Source organism: Daphnia magna, unplaced genomic scaffold (genome assembly GCF_020631705.1).
Source record: "Daphnia magna isolate NIES unplaced genomic scaffold, ASM2063170v1.1 Dm_contigs143, whole genome shotgun sequence".
NCBI lineage: Eukaryota > Metazoa > Arthropoda > Branchiopoda > Diplostraca > Daphniidae > Daphnia > Daphnia magna.
Window position 1 is genome coordinate 15,280 of NW_025533140.1, and position 17,629 is coordinate 32,908.

The following is a 17,629-nucleotide window of genomic DNA, read 5'->3' on the forward strand; positions in this document are numbered from 1 at the left end:
AGTATGATATGAATATATACATAAATATGAAATATGAATACGTATATAAATATAGGTAACTATGAAAAAATACCTTTCTTGCAAGATATTAATCATCTAAAGTTTTATTTGTAAGGCGGACCCCGCTTTGTCTTTAACTGCTGCTGGGGCCATTATATTCCTGTTACTTGTTGACTAGAACAATGAAATACTAACTCAGGTTCAAATTACAATAACTTGTACAGATTCAAAAAGTTTTGTAACTTGAACAAGAAATTCTAGTAGATTCCTTGTATATCTTTCTAGCAATAAACTTAACAGCATCTATTACTATACAAAATGTTATGAAACGAATATTCTTATTGGTTACAATAAGCTCCACCCTCCAAGAACAAAAAAATTCTATGCTTAAAAAATTTGATCTTGTAATTTTAACTTGGCTTAAGTTAAAAATTTAAAACAAGAAAAAAAAATGCTGGAACTCGGTTTTTCGGAAATATTGAACTTACAATATTTTTTAACTTGAGTAAGAAAATTTTATAAGATATTTTCGTAAGTTCAAGACTAGAAAACAAGCCAAGGCTAGAATACGGCCCTAGAAGAACAGACGGAGTAAGCAAATCTTGATTCAATCAGACAAACAAAAGAGCACAGAAGGAATGTAACATCTGACGAATCACTTAAATAAAAAGCTGAAACTCTAGGAAAAACAAAAAAAAATATATTTTATCAATTCAAAATGTTCTCCGTCCACTTATAGTATACAAAGCAACACATTCAGAAAATTATGGTGTTTTCATTTTCGGTTACATTAAATGCGATAAAGTGGTGAACATTTCTGAATTGACATTCGCTAGCCTTGAGATTTGGTCGGAAGTCACTTGATGAATTTGTTGCCTCAAAATGTCAAGAATCTTTTCCACTTGTCGTCCCAGCTCAGAGTCAATGTCAGCCATCATCTTTTTCGGAAAACGCTTAAATTCTTCAACATCGATGTTTTTGGCAATGGGGTCCTCAGGATTAGCATGATTCTCCAGGCCTAATAGAAATTCGCGAATGCAGGTGACAGTGATGCGTATCAATTTCATTCGCACCTCGTAGTCATTGAAAATCGGTTCCATCAAGCGAATTCCTTTATTAGCCATTTCTTGTGTCAAAGGGATTCCTCCCGTTCCTGCAATCTCGTTTAGTTTCAAAGTCGTTTCGTCGATGATTTCACAGACCCATTTTTGCCCTTCTGTAGCCCATTGCGAAATTAGTTTATTCAACTTCCCCCTGATGAAATGTTGAGATGTTTTCGTTCCGTGAAGTTCGTTGAATTGGGTCAGCGCCTTTCGAATTTCAGTCAAGTTTTTGGTGACGAGTTTCTTAGTTTTTCCGAGTATAAAGCTGCCAAAATCTTGTAAAAGATAATGAAGTTGGATGTGAAAGTGTAATTCGGTTTGGTGGTTGACCAATACAATCTTCTCTACTCCCCTACCCAGTAGTGTTGCACGTCCTTTGTTTATTTGGTCTGTGTTTTGTCGTGTCCATCTTTCCAGACCAATGGCTAAATTGATTGCTTTTCTAAAATCAGCGTTTTCAGACAAATCATATAATTTGTTAATTGTTTTGATCATTTCGATTGGCTCCGTTTTTCCCATGACACTCCTTAGCCTTTGACGAGTATAATCGGCCCAAGTGAATTTGCTGTGTGTCAGGATAGTCGTTATGGCGTACAAAATGTCTGAAGCTCCTCCCATTAACAATATATTTTTGCTAAATCCAAAGGATAGCATTTTCCCCTGAAGCAGGAAAATTCCAACACCAATCGAAGCTACACCAACAACACCGGCGAACGTTGCTCCCAGATATGACTTCCAGGACCTTTCTCCATCCTTGATGTCAATAACGTGATTGAATGCTGCGAGGTCAAAAGTGTGCAGTTCCGTAGAAATGTTCACGGTGTTTGGAATTTTTCGAATATCCATTTCGATAAGATCAAGAAAAATCTCATATTTTTTCATCCTAGGGGCATAAATAGCTTGGCGGCTTTTCAAAAACCTCCGGACACATTCACGCTCGTCTTCGTCTTCAATTTCCTTAGTTTCCTTCTCGATGAGTGTTGCATCTTCCGTCACTCGAGCACCAGAGATGACGTGAGCAGCCATCAAATCGCCAAGCAAATCTCGATAGGGTTTTAACGGCAATAAATTTATGGCTTTCAAACATTTGGGATCTTTTGCAGCCCTTAGCCATTGACGTTTAACTATTTCAGCGACGAAAATTCTGGCAATCACACGCATGACCGGTTCCTCATAAGCAGGACACTCGGGATAGCTGAATTTTTGGTAGTTGGACGATAATTCGCCATTCGAATCAATGATTTGCTGATCAATCAACGCCTTCCAAACGCAATCTCGTTCGCTTTTAGAAATAATATTAGCTTGCGTAAAATCATCCTTCTCCAGTGGATCACAAACTTTCAAAGTGACAGTTTCAAGTTTATTGAGATTGAGCTGTGCAATTTGATTCAATTCAAAATTCTCCTTGCGGCGTCGATACTCTTCTTTGCCAAGTCGTTCGATAACGTAACGTTTACTGAACATGATTTTGTTTTGCTTCAATAAGTCTTTCATGTTGTCGTAAATTGGATTATACAACACGTTCAGACAGTTGTTTTTGTGATCAAAAGAATCCAATCCAAACTGAAAGTCTTCAATTTTGATCCGATTTTCTCGACTGAGTTTTTTGCTGTTCAGTTTACTACTTGGTTCGACATCACATTCGGAGTCCAACACGATGACGCAATTCATTTGAGAACACAAGCCACCTTTCACCGCTTGTAATGCACCTTCTTTCCTCAGCTCCTCCCAGAACGCCTTTCTTGTGCACGGGATCAGATTTTCTTTTTTCAGATTTTTCTCCACCTGCTTTTCTGTAAAATTTTGCCCAAATACAGACTCCAAATTGTCCTTCAGATCCTTTTTGATTCCGTGTTCGTTGGCTACTTGCTGAATGATAGCGTCCCTATTAGGAATTGTATCGGTGTCGTTGAGCCGACAGGTGATGCATTTTTTTTCTACCAATAATTCAAACAGTTTGTCCGCTTGCTCAGGGCAAATTATACGTTTTTGTTCAGATTTACACTTTGATTTTCTTTCCTTCTGGAAACGTACAAATTCTAATCTGATATTTTGTAGGAATATTTCAGCCTTCTTAAGAAAAGTTTTTTCTTTTTTTTCTTCCTTTCCAGCTTCCTTGAGATTAGAGGCTGAACAGTAATGGCTGCCTATTAGAGCTCGGGCTGAGCCGATAAAATATTCCAGAATTTTCACGATATTGTCTTTTTGTTGTTTGTAGGCGTCGACGACGCAGAATGACGGGGTTTGGTTAGGCGTTGCAAGAGATACTTTGCGGTAAAAGGACAAGTGCATGTCTATGTCGTTGCTCAAAATAGTTTCGCAATTTTGCAAAATTTGAATAAATTTAGGTCTGTTTTCTTTAAAATCTTCTTGAATCAAAACGAAAGCAAAGTAGTAATGAGCAGCCGGATACAGATCACTGTCCCTTGAGTCAATGACTCGTTTCAGAATTTCACTTGCCTCGGACAGCGATGACTTTTGCAGAGCCAGATGTTTTGCCAGGGTGACAGATCGAACTGGCGTCATCCAACTATTGTCAGTCATGTTGTTATCTAGCAATCCAAGTCCAGTCCGAAAATGTTTGAGAAAATCGTGATGATAGGAATAAGTCAGTTTCAAATGATCCTCTGTTTGGTCAAGCCACAAAGCCCATATGTCAAGTACACTATCGCAGATTGTCTTAATTGCCTGATCTTCACGTTTTTGGTTTTTTAATTCTTGCTTTAGTCTAGTGTAATAAATATAAAATTCGTCAAAAAAATTTTGCTCTTCTTCCATTGTCCTGAAATCTTCTTGCAAACGGGATATCCGTTGTTTTTCTCTCCATTGACGCTCCTCCTTCATGCTTAACCATTTTCCGGCATCCCACTTCTTTCCTATTGGCGATTCTTCGTATAGGAGGAAGGTTCCACTTCCAGGTGCTCCATTTCTAGCTGAACGTCCCATCGCCTGCTCTTCAATTCGCTCATTTTTCGGCAGAAAAGTTAGACAAATGTGCAAACCTCCGTTTTCTCTCAACTCCTCGCTTATTTTGATATCCGTGCCTCTGCCCGCTAAGTTGGTGGCGACGATCACGTGACCAATTTCAAGTGATTTACCTTCGAAAGCAAATTTTTCATAATCACGTGTGTAGCAATGGATGTGGTTATCATTGAGTTTTGATCCTATTGCATTTTTAAGGTATCGGCGAATAACGTTCACATCTTTGATTGATTGACAGAAGATGACGAGAGAACGAGCTTTAGCTTGATCTTCAGGTTGAATAATCTGTTGTGTTTCTTTGACGATGGCATGGAGCCAGTGGTCCTTTGATTTAAAGACTTGCGTTGGTTTCAAGTAGAAACATTTTTGGAAAGCTGTTGGGATGACAAACTGAAGACTTTTGTATTTGGTATGCATAAATTGTCGTTCTGTTTCAGATCCCAGCGTACCTGAAACGCCAGCTGCTTTTTTATAAGCCTGGATGTAAGTCGCATTAGAAATGAAAATGGATTTTAGATTTTGTGACGTCAATTTGCATCCCTCCTTTAGCTGAATAAATTGATGCAGTGCTCCATCCCACTGCGACGAGATCTGGTCCATCCCTGTGTCCTGATCAATTATAATTACTTGAGGATGGAGATCTGGGCTGGTGTCTGTTCGGTCTTGATCGACGACATAGTCCTCGTCTCGTTTGAGTTCCAGGGCCTGCATGGCATTGTCCAGCCAATTGTCCAGATGACGATCGACAAAGGACATCAAATGCTCAGGTATTCGAATATTCCGCTTGCGTTTCGACACGTTACGGAGATAAAAGATAATCTTGGGATCCAATTGTGGTTTGAAATTGATGGTTTCAATCTTGTCTTCCATCAACAGTCGTCCTTGTGGGTCGATTACTTTTGTTTCAATTAAGTGGTCCCAAAGCGCATTCTTTTCCGATGGTTGGTCCTTCAATGGGCTGTGAATCGATTCTAAATCATCTTTAGATATAGCACCGTAGAGGTCGTACAGAACAGCTGATTTAACGGATTCCTTCATGTTGAATTTATCCGATCCGATGGAAGAACTGCGTATTTTTTCCCAAATAAAAACGTAAAGAGACTCGAGCATCTCCATACCAGGGATGTCGTGCGATAGGTACAGCGTGTTGTTACCGCGATCGAGCAACATGCAGTCGACTTCATCAATAACGACAAGGTCCATGGTGCGGTCACCTCGGATGCTATGACCGTAGAATTTATCCAGCAAATAATCTCGCTGGAAATTGGCCAATTGTCCATAAACGACTGCTGCATTGTAGGCTTGTGTTCGTTCGTCCACCCATTGGCTGCAATTGTTTGCCACACTGACATTGAAATATTCGTAAAGATTTCGCAGTCCACCATCGGCCACCGACAGCGTAGAATCACGGCGAGCCAGCACGTCATTACTTGTAATAACATCGATTTTCTTATTCTTTTTATCTTCGTTTCGACAAAGGGCGAATGCGATTGCGACACCAGTGACGATAAGCGATTTACCTTCACCGGTTGATACTTGTGTTAACGTGTTTTTGTATTCAGATGTCAGCAATGTCATGATCGTAATTCTCTGGGTGTCCCGTAGTCGAAATATTTGTTTGTCTCCATCCTTTGTACATGTTTTTTGTACGGCGTAGTCGTAGACAAAGACAAAATCGACCATTGACTTATTATCGTTGAGTTCTAAACCATTTGTCTGCCATTGCTTGATCAATTTCTTTATTCTTTCCTGCTGCTTGGATTCGTGTTCGTCAGATTCTTTCATTTGATCTGACATTGATTTAGATTCCTTCACTTTTGTTTGCACATCAGTCAATTTCCGGGGATATACCTTTGTTATGATTAACTTGTCATCCGTTGGCGCGTCTTTTTTCATCTTGTTTATAATATCGTCAATGTTTCTTTCGTTATGTTCTTGGCTAGGAGTCACTCCCGGATACAGATTGTTTTGCAAAAGAAGAACGGCCGTTTTCAAGTCCACAGTCTTTTTTAATAACTCGTCACAAAAGTCTTTGTTGTTTTTGAATTCGAGTTCCAGTAACATGTAAACGACCTCATTCTTGAGTTTTTTATTCTCTTTTGGAGAACTCGAATCACCGATGGGCAGCCGATTGACTTTTTTTTCCCACATTTTGCTTTTTAAAAAGTGATACCAATCGCTGAGAGGCAGTAGCTCTAACTCCGGTAATTGCTGACTTGTGATCCCGTCGTCTTGTTCGAAATCCGTTGCTATAAATTCCATGAGCCGCAACAATTTCTGCGGCTGTAACGCAGCACAGTTGTCGGATGTGGCAACCGATTTTCGTAATGGAGGCACCAGAGATGGCATTCTATCGGCTATTTGATACAACCAGTATTGTATATCGCTATTTGCAATAATATCAGAAACCGCATGAGAAAATCGGTCGTAAATTTCAAGCATAACAAAATCGCATCTCCAGTCGACGGGTGAGACATTGTTGATAATATTCAAGTAGAAGATGGGACTGAGATTGCGATTATTGTGCTCGGCTATCCATTCAGCCAACCAGCAGAGATCGATTGAATATTCATCTAGCAATTTCACATTTAAATTTTCGCCACTTTCTTCATTTTCCTGGAAGGTTTTCAAAAGCAATTGGAACAATTTATCTGGTGTGTCACCGTTTTCAGGGTCGAGCGTCTTCAAAGAATCAATGACCTGTTGCTTAGCTCCATGTTTTTTAAGGAGGTTTAAGAATTTGTGGAAGTAATGAGTTTGAATGGGCTGATATTCAAAAAGGTCCTCATCAATTTGCCCGCAGAAATTTTTCACCATTATATTGGGCTCGACTCGTTGCCATTCTCCGTGTCCGCGATGAAGAATACATTGCTTGTTGTAACTGCTAGAATTCAAGGTTTCATTGTACTTAAATGATGATAATTGATCATTATAAACATGGATGGTCTTGTCATGGATGATTGCTAGCATTTCCACCTCAGACGATTCCAATGAGTTCGACGGTGTCTCAACGAACTTGGCGTATTCTTCAAATAATTTTTGACATTCTGACGCGTTTGGCCAGAGGAATTCTTTTTCCTCGCTGTTCGTCCGTCGAAACTCGAAATAAGCATTTTTCATGTCAAAGGCTACGGGATAATCCAATGCATTGCTTTCTTGCACGCGGAGTACAAACTGCTTGACGAAAGCCAAAACTTTGTCATGCTTTTTCTTTTTGCGGGTGAATTTTATCAATTCGATTCGTTTTGATGGTTCTTTAGGGGATGTTTTATTCTGCCGAATGAATGTTGCAAGATGTTGACGAAACACTTTCACGTCATTGCAAACATACAATCCGCTTGAATTCATTTGGCCGAAAATGCTGTGAATAGCGCTATCGACGCCGCTCATCGTTGGCAGCATATCGAGGCATCGAACGTCACCAGCTGGTTTTTGCCGGAAATCAACTGGACGACGTCCAACTGATCGTCGGCCGACCAATGAACGAGAGGTGTCTGAAACTTTGTTCACGCTCAATTTCTTTTTTAATGCCGGTTTGACAAATCTCATTGATCCAATGTTCTCAAGGCCCCGACTGCACTGTGACGATACCTGATAAAGCTGAGTTTCTTTGTCTTCCATTTGGCCGACTAAAAAGTCGACATCTTCTGTCAATTTTTGTTCCTCCCAGTCATTGTATAACTTTTCCTGAAGGCTTTGTGTCATCTGCTTCCGCTCGTCTACTTGAAAAAAGTGGTGGGCAAGACTTTGGCGAATGATGCCCTTCTTTTTCGTGGCATTAACTACCACTGAATGCAGTGGCTGGACTTGGCCGTACGCAGATAGGCCATGGTAAGCGATCGACGCATATTCTCCTTTCCTTAGTTTGGCGTAATAATTATCAGGATCGTTTGGCTGCCTTGTAGGTTTCGTAGTGTCGTGTTCCATCCGAAGCTTGACATCATTTTCGAAGCCGATGTAATGACCCGTCTGATTTTTGTTTGCAGATGCCTCAGATGTGTCCAGCCTGTGGATGAAACCAACGTCTCCTACAGGTGTTCCCATGGCACCATTAGAACCCATTGCTTGATAGACACCCATACGCACAGCCCTTGGTTGACGATTTTCCTTACCAACGACTGGAACGCTGGATTCGAATGCGAACGAGTTTTTTCCAGTCATGCATTCAAAGATCATGGTGCCTCCAGATCCACCTTGTCCGATGGAACTTCCTGGTTATTCCAATATTTTAAAAGCCATGTATAAAATAGTTTAGTTTACGAAGCGAATGATGTACGTGTACCTTTGCAGAGAACAAGCGTGTGTTTTTTTGTCTTGGACTGATAGTAGGATACGGTGATTTTACTGCCATCTTTCGCAGTGCCGTCGATGAAAAAATTACCTCGGTAGTCTGATTGGATATCTTTGCCAGATTTTCGATTTTCAACTGGCAACAAGTCGTTTAGCGTCGTCAAAACGGTTTGAATTGCATCATCTAGAATTTTGTCTTCTGTCTGTTCTCCCGTTTCGAAGATCGACATAGAAGGAAACGCTTGATTGAAATATTCTTTGGACCACTTACTGGCCTTTCTGTCTGGCTTTCCGTCACCATTAGCTTCACCATTAGTGCCGTTTTTTCCGTCTCCTCCGTCACCTCCATCAGAGATAATCTTCCATTGTTCAGCGCCGAACATTTCGTTACAAATGATGTGTACTTTTCCACCGCTAGTACCCGGTCGACCAGGTTCTCCTGCGTAAAATTAAAATCAGTGAATGTAAAAAAATTTGAAAGTCTCTAATGCTGATCAAAGTATTAGACTACCGTTTTCGCCCGAGATATCCCAGCAGACGAAGAAATCGTCCACAAAATTATAAGCCGCCTTCGGCTCGGTAGTCTCTTCTGCGTTTTGTATTTTTAAAAGCAATCGAATTAGAATAAGAATAAACAACAACAGCAAATAGCTATACCTTTTGCTTGAGCGATACTTTTATGGCCCTTCCGGCACACTTCGTAGTCAACAAAGATCTTATCAGCAACGATTCCCACGTTTGTTCCGTGCCAGGTTTTGTTCTCTAGGTGGCAGTCGATGTGAACGGATGACAGTCCGACAATCTGGATTTCTTGCACTTCCGGATTATTTTCTTTGAGTCGTTTCATTTCTTCAATCATTTTGCTGACAAACACAGAGACGCCTTTGATGAAAATGATTTTTCTTCCATATTCGTCTGTGATTTCAATCGTCGTCTTGGGAAACAGGAATGGCTTGCACGTCTCTTTGACCAAAACTTGCAACTTCGGTGCCCATTCTTTTTCTGATTTTAGTTGATTTAACCATTCTGAGGATTCGTTTTTAGTAAAATCTCTGCAGCTTGCAAAAATTTCCACCAGTTGGTTGATCAAGTCTTTCCCGTTTGCGTCATCAAAATCTTTGACGTCCTTTCCCGTAAAATTTTTCTCCAAAACATTTTGAATTCCTACGTCTTCACTGGCGACTTGTAAGAGCGCATTAAGTGCGACAATAAGTTCCCGATTTCTCTTGCCATTAGTTTGATCTTTACCAACGTCATTCAGACACCTGGAAAAGACTTTGTCAATGCAAGACGCTTTAAATTGCTTGAAATAACTGGCAACAAGAACCGAGAAACGGGGAGTGTTTTTGAAAAGATCCACCTGATCGAGTATCAGTTCTAAATATTGACATCCTGCGTCACACAGATTTGTCAGTTGACACGTCGCTTCATTTAATTTGAGGCCAATATCTTCAAATGAATTGATGGAATTTAATTCTTTCAATAAAGTGGGCATTTCGACGCCGATATCGATTTTTTCATCATTTAGGTAATCAACAGCCTTTCGTAAACTCTTTCTCAGCCACATTTCTAATACGACTTTAACGTATTGTCTCTCGATTACAGTCGACTCCAAACAAGAAATTTGTCGATCCACAAACGACTCGATGTGTTTAACGGCATCTTCGTGCATTTTCGATTTGTCGTCTAACTGAATCCAACTTTTGATGTGTTCAATAACGTCATCGCTGTTGTTAAGCGATTTGGGTGTTGGGGTATTGGAAATCTCGGGGCATTTTTTTCCGTCCATCGTCGTTGGAACCTATATTTTAACAAAATACAGAGATTGGGTATAAATTCAAGTGTCAACATACTCGTAGCCGTTGGCAAATGAACTATGAGCCGTCGTTAAACTCGCTGAACGTTGTTTGGTGTGTGAAGCCGTAAGCGAATGTCACCATAAAAGTCAAACCACAAGTCACAAAATTTAAAAAACAATACAGCTATCGCTACGGACACCATATTAGGAAAATAACTTATGTCAACAACTTTAGACGATCACTTTAATCGAAATCTAGAAATTTCTAATTCTTAAATTATTATTATTTTTTATTTTTTGTTTTGTTTTTCCCACAGTCAGAATTGGTGGCAATTTGGCGTTCTTTTGTGGCGATTGCTTGTCTTTTAGATATCTTTTTAGAAAAAACAGAATAATTATTTAATGAAATTAGTTGCAAAGAGTTCTAAAGGAAATGAAAACCATAACTGTAGGAAATAAATCCCAAACGATTGGTAAAGTGCGATACGGTAGAGCATCCCGTGATAACAAGTTTCATGTATCTACACTTGTGATGTTATTTTGTAGTTCTAACAACTCAACCGTAGAACAACAAACCCCAAATGAAAAACTAACTCACAATCTTGAAATATTGCTTACCAAGTTCATGGTTGTTTTTAAATTCGGATAAATTGCACTGAGGTGTAAGTTGTTGAACTTCAATGCGTGAAAATAGGGCGCGTTAAGCCTTATTGTGCACCAACCACGCTATATAAGTTTATTTCGCAATCATGAAAAAGCGTTGCGTTCTGAAGAAGCCTCTGCTCCCGACTGCTGTTCAAACGTCACTGGCAGTCTGGTTTTTCTAACCTTGAAGCCAAAGTGTATGGTTATCATAGGAACTTGAGATCGGTTGGATTTTCCCGAAATGGACACGCCACTTTTACTTATTTTTTTGGTCGCGACAAAATCAGATAGACTACGTCTTATATTATTCTATTAACACTGCAATAAAGAAACGATGTTGGCATTGAAGTGAGTTGTTTTCGACCTGCGGCAAAATGCAGTGTCATTCGGATCGTAGAATCAGCAAAAGGTATTTTAGAAACATAGACCTTTTACCCCAGGCAATTTTTTTAAAATCTATGCTTTAAGCAAAAAAAAAAAAACAAACAAAAGCGGAATTAAATTTGTGTTCAGCGATAGCCATAGGTTATGTGATTCTCCGAAAATGCAGTAAAGGAAAGGCTTAAAGACGACTGAAAACAAATTATATTTTCGTTTAGTTTTCCGCAGACAGCTAAAAACGCAAAATGTAAACAACCGTTGGCAACTGGTTTCTCAAGTTTTCTCGAGTCCTTAAACAAATTTTTTATACCAACGCCTTTCTTCTCTTCTCTTTAATATTTAAAGGGATTATTTTTTTCTCATTTCGTTAAATCATATATTTAGGCTTTCGGCTTTCGTCAGCTTAGTTGTAGCCATCATTACGTAAAGCAGTTTCGGATTATTATTATTTTTTAAATGGAAAATAATTCGCTTGACCACACCAAACATCTATGTGGTCAAGCCGCCGTAACTGCCTTTGTCAATGCAAAATAAAGCATGCAAAGCTGCATAATGAACGAATCGTAAGTAATGAACGAAATATACGTAACTGAAATGGTAGCAAGCCATTTGATAAAGAAAAGTAAACAAAGAGTGTTATTTCCTTTTGTTTTAACATGGAAATTGATTTATCAAAAGCCTCATATAAATTACTTGTGCCGTTGTGCGTAAAAGAAAACGCATCGTACTTCGCTTGAGCTCTAGTATGCTACATACGCGTATGGGCTCTTGGCAGGAAACGTTGTTCATCACTATAAGCCTTCCCAATGTTCTTTTACAGTATTTTGTCTGTTTATTTTCTCTAGCTTCTTGTTTGGTTCTCGCTAAACAAATCTCTGTTTTTCCTTTAAAAATAAAAGGTAAATCAATTAACAGAATTCTAGTAGAAAAGGCACGGTATATACAACAACATTTAACGATATCAACAATCAACTGTACAAAGATAACACGATTTTTTTATACGTAGCCTACTTAAGTTGCGAAAATCTTTTTTCTTAACTATCCGTGGGATTCAAAAACTAACCAGTCGAAAATGATTGCATTATCTGGCTAGCACGACTTGGGTCGAATCAAATTCAGGACAACGGAAACGAATTCCCGACTCCGAATCATGTGGATTGTTGAGTGGGAGGTGTCCCCTTGAAAAACCGCCGAAAGATGAGACCGTCCGTAAATCAATTTCTTGTTGACGTCTGTTTTAAACAGGCGTCTATATACTAAAACATTTTATAATACATTTTTTTATTTCTCACAAGTTTTTCGACAATAGAAACGAAAACGGGCTTTTTAAGTTTAAAAGATTCCACCACAACAAACAATTATTTTTTTTTTGCGACTGTATGACCGTCGAGGTTTCCAATCACAGTTTTATAACAGGTAGACGATGGAATGAAAAGAAAAAGTGTAATTACGATTCAATCGCATAGGCCTATAGTAATTTCTATGAAAATTTATACGGTCACAAGTATATCTGAACGCCGCCGGTTGTGAGGATGATTGGTGAGGTGAAACAGCCAACAACTTTTTAGTTCACTTCGCATATTGTAGCATTAATGGCAAGCTAGGAAAAAAACGAAACACAAACTATCATTATCCAAACTTTAAACGGAAAAGCTACAGTAATTCCACTTACATGCAAATCTCCAGTATAACAGACAACCAAAGTTCGTTCAAAACCACGTTGCTTTTAAACAATAGTTGGCCGAAGGAATTGGGCACTGGACGCTGAAATCAAAATCAGTTCGCGATAATTGATCACGAAATCGTGTAGATCAATTTGGCTGAAATTTGATTAAAAAAATTATTTGTTTTCAATATGATGGCAGCCATCTGGAATTTCGTTTTCAAAAAAATCACGAGCGTATACGAGGCTTCCTGAAAATTCGTCAAGGCACAGAATGACGACATCGTCCGCCTCTCGTCTGATAAGTTTCGTGAGCACTAATCCAACAGGTAGGGGTTTTGTGTTGGTTTCCCTTTATGGGCGATTGAGTCGATCCTCCAGGGACATAAGTTATTTTCAGCCCTGTCAGTTGAGTTGATTTTCCACTGGATGCGACATAATAGTCTACTCCCCTTTTTAAATAAAAATAAAAGAAGAGATTGCATTTTATGTAATGTCCTGTCATCTAAAACGGTCTGACAGAGAGGGAAAGAATGAAGGAGTGATTTAGTTTATGACTTGTATCTCTCCTATACGACAGTCGGTTATGATATGGTCGCACAAAAGACGGAGAAGTATAGCCAGCAAGAAGGGAAGTGATGGTAAGAACTTTGGCGCAGCTCAACAGTGTTGTGTGATAAAAAGAAGAATTGCAAAACCAAAAATTTGAAACTCGGTTGCTGTCGTCACTTCCAATCGCTGTACAATTGAGACTCTGGCCAATCATTTAAATAGATCTGAAACAGACTTACCATGTACCAGATATGCCTTTCAAGCGTGGAACTTGATAATCGGGTCTATGATCATTTTTCATTTTCTTTACCATACCTTAGGTAGAAAATCTAGTGAGCATCACAGTATTTATTTTATTTTTATTTATTTTATTTTTGTAATCTTTCAATTGATGCTCGTAGTTTTTTTTTTTTTTAGTTTTTTTTTGTTTTTTTCATGCGGTTCTAGCGAGAGGTGATGCCGGTTGAGAATGAGGGTTGATTTTGGGGTTGTGTATAGCCAGCTTACACTCCATTCCCTCAGTTGCCGTTAGAAATCAGCACATTCCATTCCCTATAGATTTGTTTCGATGTTAAAAATCGTAGTTTTCCTTAATTGGAAGCTTAGCTTAGAATTCGAAACCCCCAATGAGCCACAAAAAATTAAGTTTTGCAACATAATAATGCACATCCGGGGTTTCAATTACTATCATTTAACGGATTTAGTCTTGCCTTCATTCTCTGAATCATATATAGCAATTGTGCGACATTAGTATTAATTCTTAGTTACTCTATCATTATTTAATTTGTTTAATTACTAGGTGTGAGGATTGAACTCACGTCTTTATAAAAAGACCAGATCTTAAGTCTGGCGCCTTAACCACTCGGCCAACCTAGTGATATTTATATGAAGAGGACCTAGTTTCTGAACTCTAAACCCCTATTAAACCACTATAAAAGCTGGGCCAGTAGAAGCTGGGGCAGTAGAAGCTGATCCAGTAGACGCTGAGCCAGTAGAAGCTGAACCTATTGAGGCTAAACCTGTCGAAGCCAAACCCGTTAAATCTGGACAGGCCGTGGGTGACCCTCGGTGACCCTTATGAAACTGAGGTTGCTGAAACTGCAGTTGGAGCCGCATGAAGTAAACGCCAGAATGTCACCTAAGCATAAAGAGCCTCTCGTGAATATGCAACGGTATTTTCATCAACCCTGATGAGATCGGTATTTTGCCACCAATTCGCAGAGCTTGGGGCCAGCCACTGACGAAGAATCAAATTACAGGTTTTATTTTGTTGCGGACGCAATGGCACGGTGGATAAAGGCAATTGATGGAAACCTGCTTTTGCATGCATCTATTTAAACGCATCCTCGCGGCAGCGTCCACCGTTTTCTGTTAGTTCACCACAGGAAGGGCTGGGTTCGTGATGGGAGGTTATCACGCACGCACAGACTCCATCTAGGAGTGGAGACCAACAGCCCCAAACAAACAAAATAAGAAAGAATAAACAAGTTACGCTAGATGGCTTTCTCTGTTTATCGTTTTTTTCCATTTGAATTGAAACATTTTTGTCGTCTACAGCCTATATTGGATAATCTAACGTAATTGCCGTAGAATTAAGTTTTCGTTCCCCTATTTGGAACTACAAGCTGGTGAGTTCATCCAGTTGGAAATGCGAAGACAAATAAGATGCAGAACCAGAAAGCTTAGAGGTTTACTTTAACTCACTTGCTTTCTGCACCCTGCCTTTCGTTTTGGGAAAACCCTGTTGGCAACAAAGACAAGTCAAAACTCCGAAAAAAACCTTCACAAAATACCAAATGATTTCATTTTATTGCCTACCTTTTACAATGTTCCAGAAGGTGACTTTTTTATTGTCACGTGGAACACAAAGAGTCTCATTTTATGCCAGTACGAAATAACTTGCACGAAAAGGCAATGAATAAACGAAAATTAAAAATTCACGGATGAATAATTTACTACGGGTTTGGACGATTTAAGATTAACCTCTCTAAAAAGACAAAACATGTAATTTTTGAATATCATAAAAAATTTGCAGATTACACAACAACTAGTAACAATTTCACATTATTTAAGTTAACATTGAATTTGCTTATTCTTCTGTTAGGAAACGCTTCCATCAATAAGCTCAAAATGAAGAGAAAGAGCTTTTTAAAAACAGATGAAATTAAAAAAATAAAAAATTTATCACAGTGCTTAGCCGTTCCAATGGCCATATTGGTACATTGGCGTGTAGAAATCGTACATCTCGACAGGTAAAGGGTCCAGCCCTCGTTCTTTCAATGCCATTTGCACGCTTTGAATAGATTTCAATATCAGCAAATGTTGGCTCTCCGTAAATGGGTTCCTAATTAGCAAACGAATAAGTTAAAAACCTTAATTCACAAAAATAATCCAAAATTGAATTTTTTAAGTCTACTTTGGATAATTCTTCGGACCAGATTCACTCCGTTTAAATGTGTTGTCCTGATTGTGACGAAGCACGCAATCTAGTCGATCTTTATTCACGTTTGAAATGCCTAACATTTCGGCCATCTGCAATAGCTGCGGACCCGTGTCCCGACGCAATTTCTCGTAGTAGACGACGCCCCCGCGTTTCAATCCTCTGATCCAAACTGTTGCCAACATTTCCCAACTAGCGACGCTGCGACTGATGAACTGATCCCACGCTTAAAAATCAACGCGTTATAAAATGTAGCTGTCAATTTCCTTTACATTTAAAAGAAAAATAATCCCAGTTGGTTTAAACTCACTGGATATTTTGCGGTCTCCAATTCGTACGGGTTCAAGTCCTTGAGAAAAAGCTTCGACTGGAGCCAGACCGGCCATGTTTCCACCGAAGGCAAAGTTCCGATAAGACAAGATAGCCTTAAAAGGATTGCGCATGACGAGGATTCCATCTCCGCGGAAATGGTCAATCTCCTGGTGGATCCGCTTTTCAGTCGATTTGTTGGCCATTGCCATGTTATAAATCACAGAGAAAAGCGACACATCGTGAGTCTTCTGTAGCAAAGAACAATTGCAGTCCTTGTTTAATTCGTACGTGCCCCCAGCTGTTTCGTTCCACCATATGGTATTGTCACTCTGGAAGACTTAAACGGTGTCTATAATGTCAAACACAATCCCAGATATTTGAGGTCAGTTTTGAACAAAATCTGTTTGCTGTTATATCTTGTAATTAAATTAAATTCTTTTTCTCGTTTCTACAACACAGTGGAGAGGAAACAGAAGAGCAAATTCTCAAGAAGTTCCTGGCTAATTTTGAGTCAAACGGTTCTATTGATGGAATGGTAAATCGTTGATTTATCTATCACGCGTTTATTATGCAATCGGCTAAACTCTTATTTCACAAAATAGGTGACATACGATGAATTTCTAGATTATTACGCCGGAGTCAGTTCGTCAATCGATCATGATGCATATTTTGACTTGATGATGAGGCAGGCATGGAAAATGTAATGTTTTCGTATACCGCTGGTATTCCCGCATCTTATCGAAGAATCAGCAAGGAATTCGATAAGAAAGGATTTTAATGGCTGCGGATGACTTATCCCATTTTTTGCGTCCGCCAGCTTTTTCATCGTATCTTTTTCCTTCTCCAAGTTTTTTGTCTTATTTGCAAATTGTCTCTTTTTTGTTTGTTTTTGACATCACAGATGCAGTACGCACTTTAGTTTTACGTTTTATTTTGTTCTGACTTCATCTTCCTTTTGACCCTTGCCCTGGATTTACCACTGCCTATTTTTCCTAATTGCCTGTTGTCCCGACGTTACGAGCTAAATCGAACAAAGTTGGCATTTCATCGGTCACTTGGTATACTAACGTGCACGATAAAAAAAATCAACCGTATTCGGAATGAAAAATGTAATACCGCATACATTCTTGGACAACTATCTTATGCTAACTAAAAAAAAGTGGAATTTGAATATCGCTACGTTATTACTATAATCTAAACAAATAAACTATCCACAGGGAACTTTTATGTTTCACTTACTACAGCACTACTTACCTACATAATAAACAGTATTTAGTTTATCAACAAAAACATTTTAAAGGTAAAGAGGATTAACGATTGAGATTACCTGGCAGCTAACATCGCCCAACAAATTCCGCTGTTGAAATTGTTTGTCCCCGGCCCATCGACAAATGAATTTGAACAAATTTTGTTAATCATGTCACAAATAGACTAAAAATTACAAATTAACATAAACTATCAAT

At 39.0% G+C, this 17,629-nt stretch overlaps 2 protein-coding genes and 1 non-coding gene across 3 annotated transcripts; all 3 read right to left on the reverse strand.

Annotated features, from left to right (window-relative positions):
* Nucleotides 1–678: 678 nt before the first annotated feature.
* On the reverse strand, nucleotides 679–10,973 carry LOC116933236. Its single transcript, XM_045167158.1, has 5 exons — nucleotides 10,792–10,973; nucleotides 9,033–10,176; nucleotides 8,887–8,964; nucleotides 8,368–8,814; nucleotides 679–8,296 (listed from the first exon to the last, which is right to left on the reverse strand). Exons 1-5 carry the CDS (start codon nucleotides 10,798–10,800, stop codon nucleotides 786–788), a joined length of 9,189 nt encoding a protein of 3,062 aa, XP_045023093.1. The 5' UTR covers nucleotides 10,801–10,973; the 3' UTR covers nucleotides 679–785.
* A 3,234-nt stretch (nucleotides 10,974–14,207) lies between these two features.
* On the reverse strand, nucleotides 14,208–14,290 carry Trnal-uaa. Its single transcript has one exon. It is a non-coding gene; the product is annotated as a tRNA-Leu (tRNA).
* A 1,188-nt stretch (nucleotides 14,291–15,478) lies between these two features.
* LOC123467087 (WSC domain-containing protein 2-like) lies at nucleotides 15,479–16,375 on the reverse strand. Its single transcript, XM_045167163.1, has 3 exons — nucleotides 16,165–16,375; nucleotides 15,831–16,080; nucleotides 15,479–15,758 (listed from the first exon to the last, which is right to left on the reverse strand). The coding sequence occupies exons 1-3, from the start codon at nucleotides 16,373–16,375 to the stop codon at nucleotides 15,608–15,610; spliced, it is 612 nt and encodes a 203-aa protein (XP_045023098.1). The 3' UTR covers nucleotides 15,479–15,607.
* Between the last annotated feature and the right edge of the window lie 1,254 nt (nucleotides 16,376–17,629).

Excerpts from the sequence above, each read along its gene's own strand:
- LOC116933236 (XM_045167158.1), bottom strand. Across the intron at positions 8,965-9,032 it reads AAGTATCGCTCAAGCAAAAG|AAGAGACTACCGAGCCGAAG; the intron begins GTATAGCTATTT and ends TACAAAACGCAG. Across the intron at positions 8,297-8,367 it reads CACGCTTGTTCTCTGCAAAG|GAAGTTCCATCGGACAAGGT; the intron begins GTACACGTACAT and ends TGGAATAACCAG.
- LOC123467087 (XM_045167163.1), bottom strand. The coding sequence starts at position 16,375 with ATGGCAATGGCCAACAAATCGACTGAAAAGCGGATCCACCAGGAGATT. Across the intron at positions 16,081-16,164 it reads TGGAGACCGCAAAATATCCA|CGTGGGATCAGTTCATCAGT; the intron begins GTGAGTTTAAAC and ends TTGATTTTTAAG. Across the intron at positions 15,759-15,830 it reads GGTCCGAAGAATTATCCAAA|GAACCCATTTACGGAGAGCC; the intron begins GTAGACTTAAAA and ends TTTGCTAATTAG.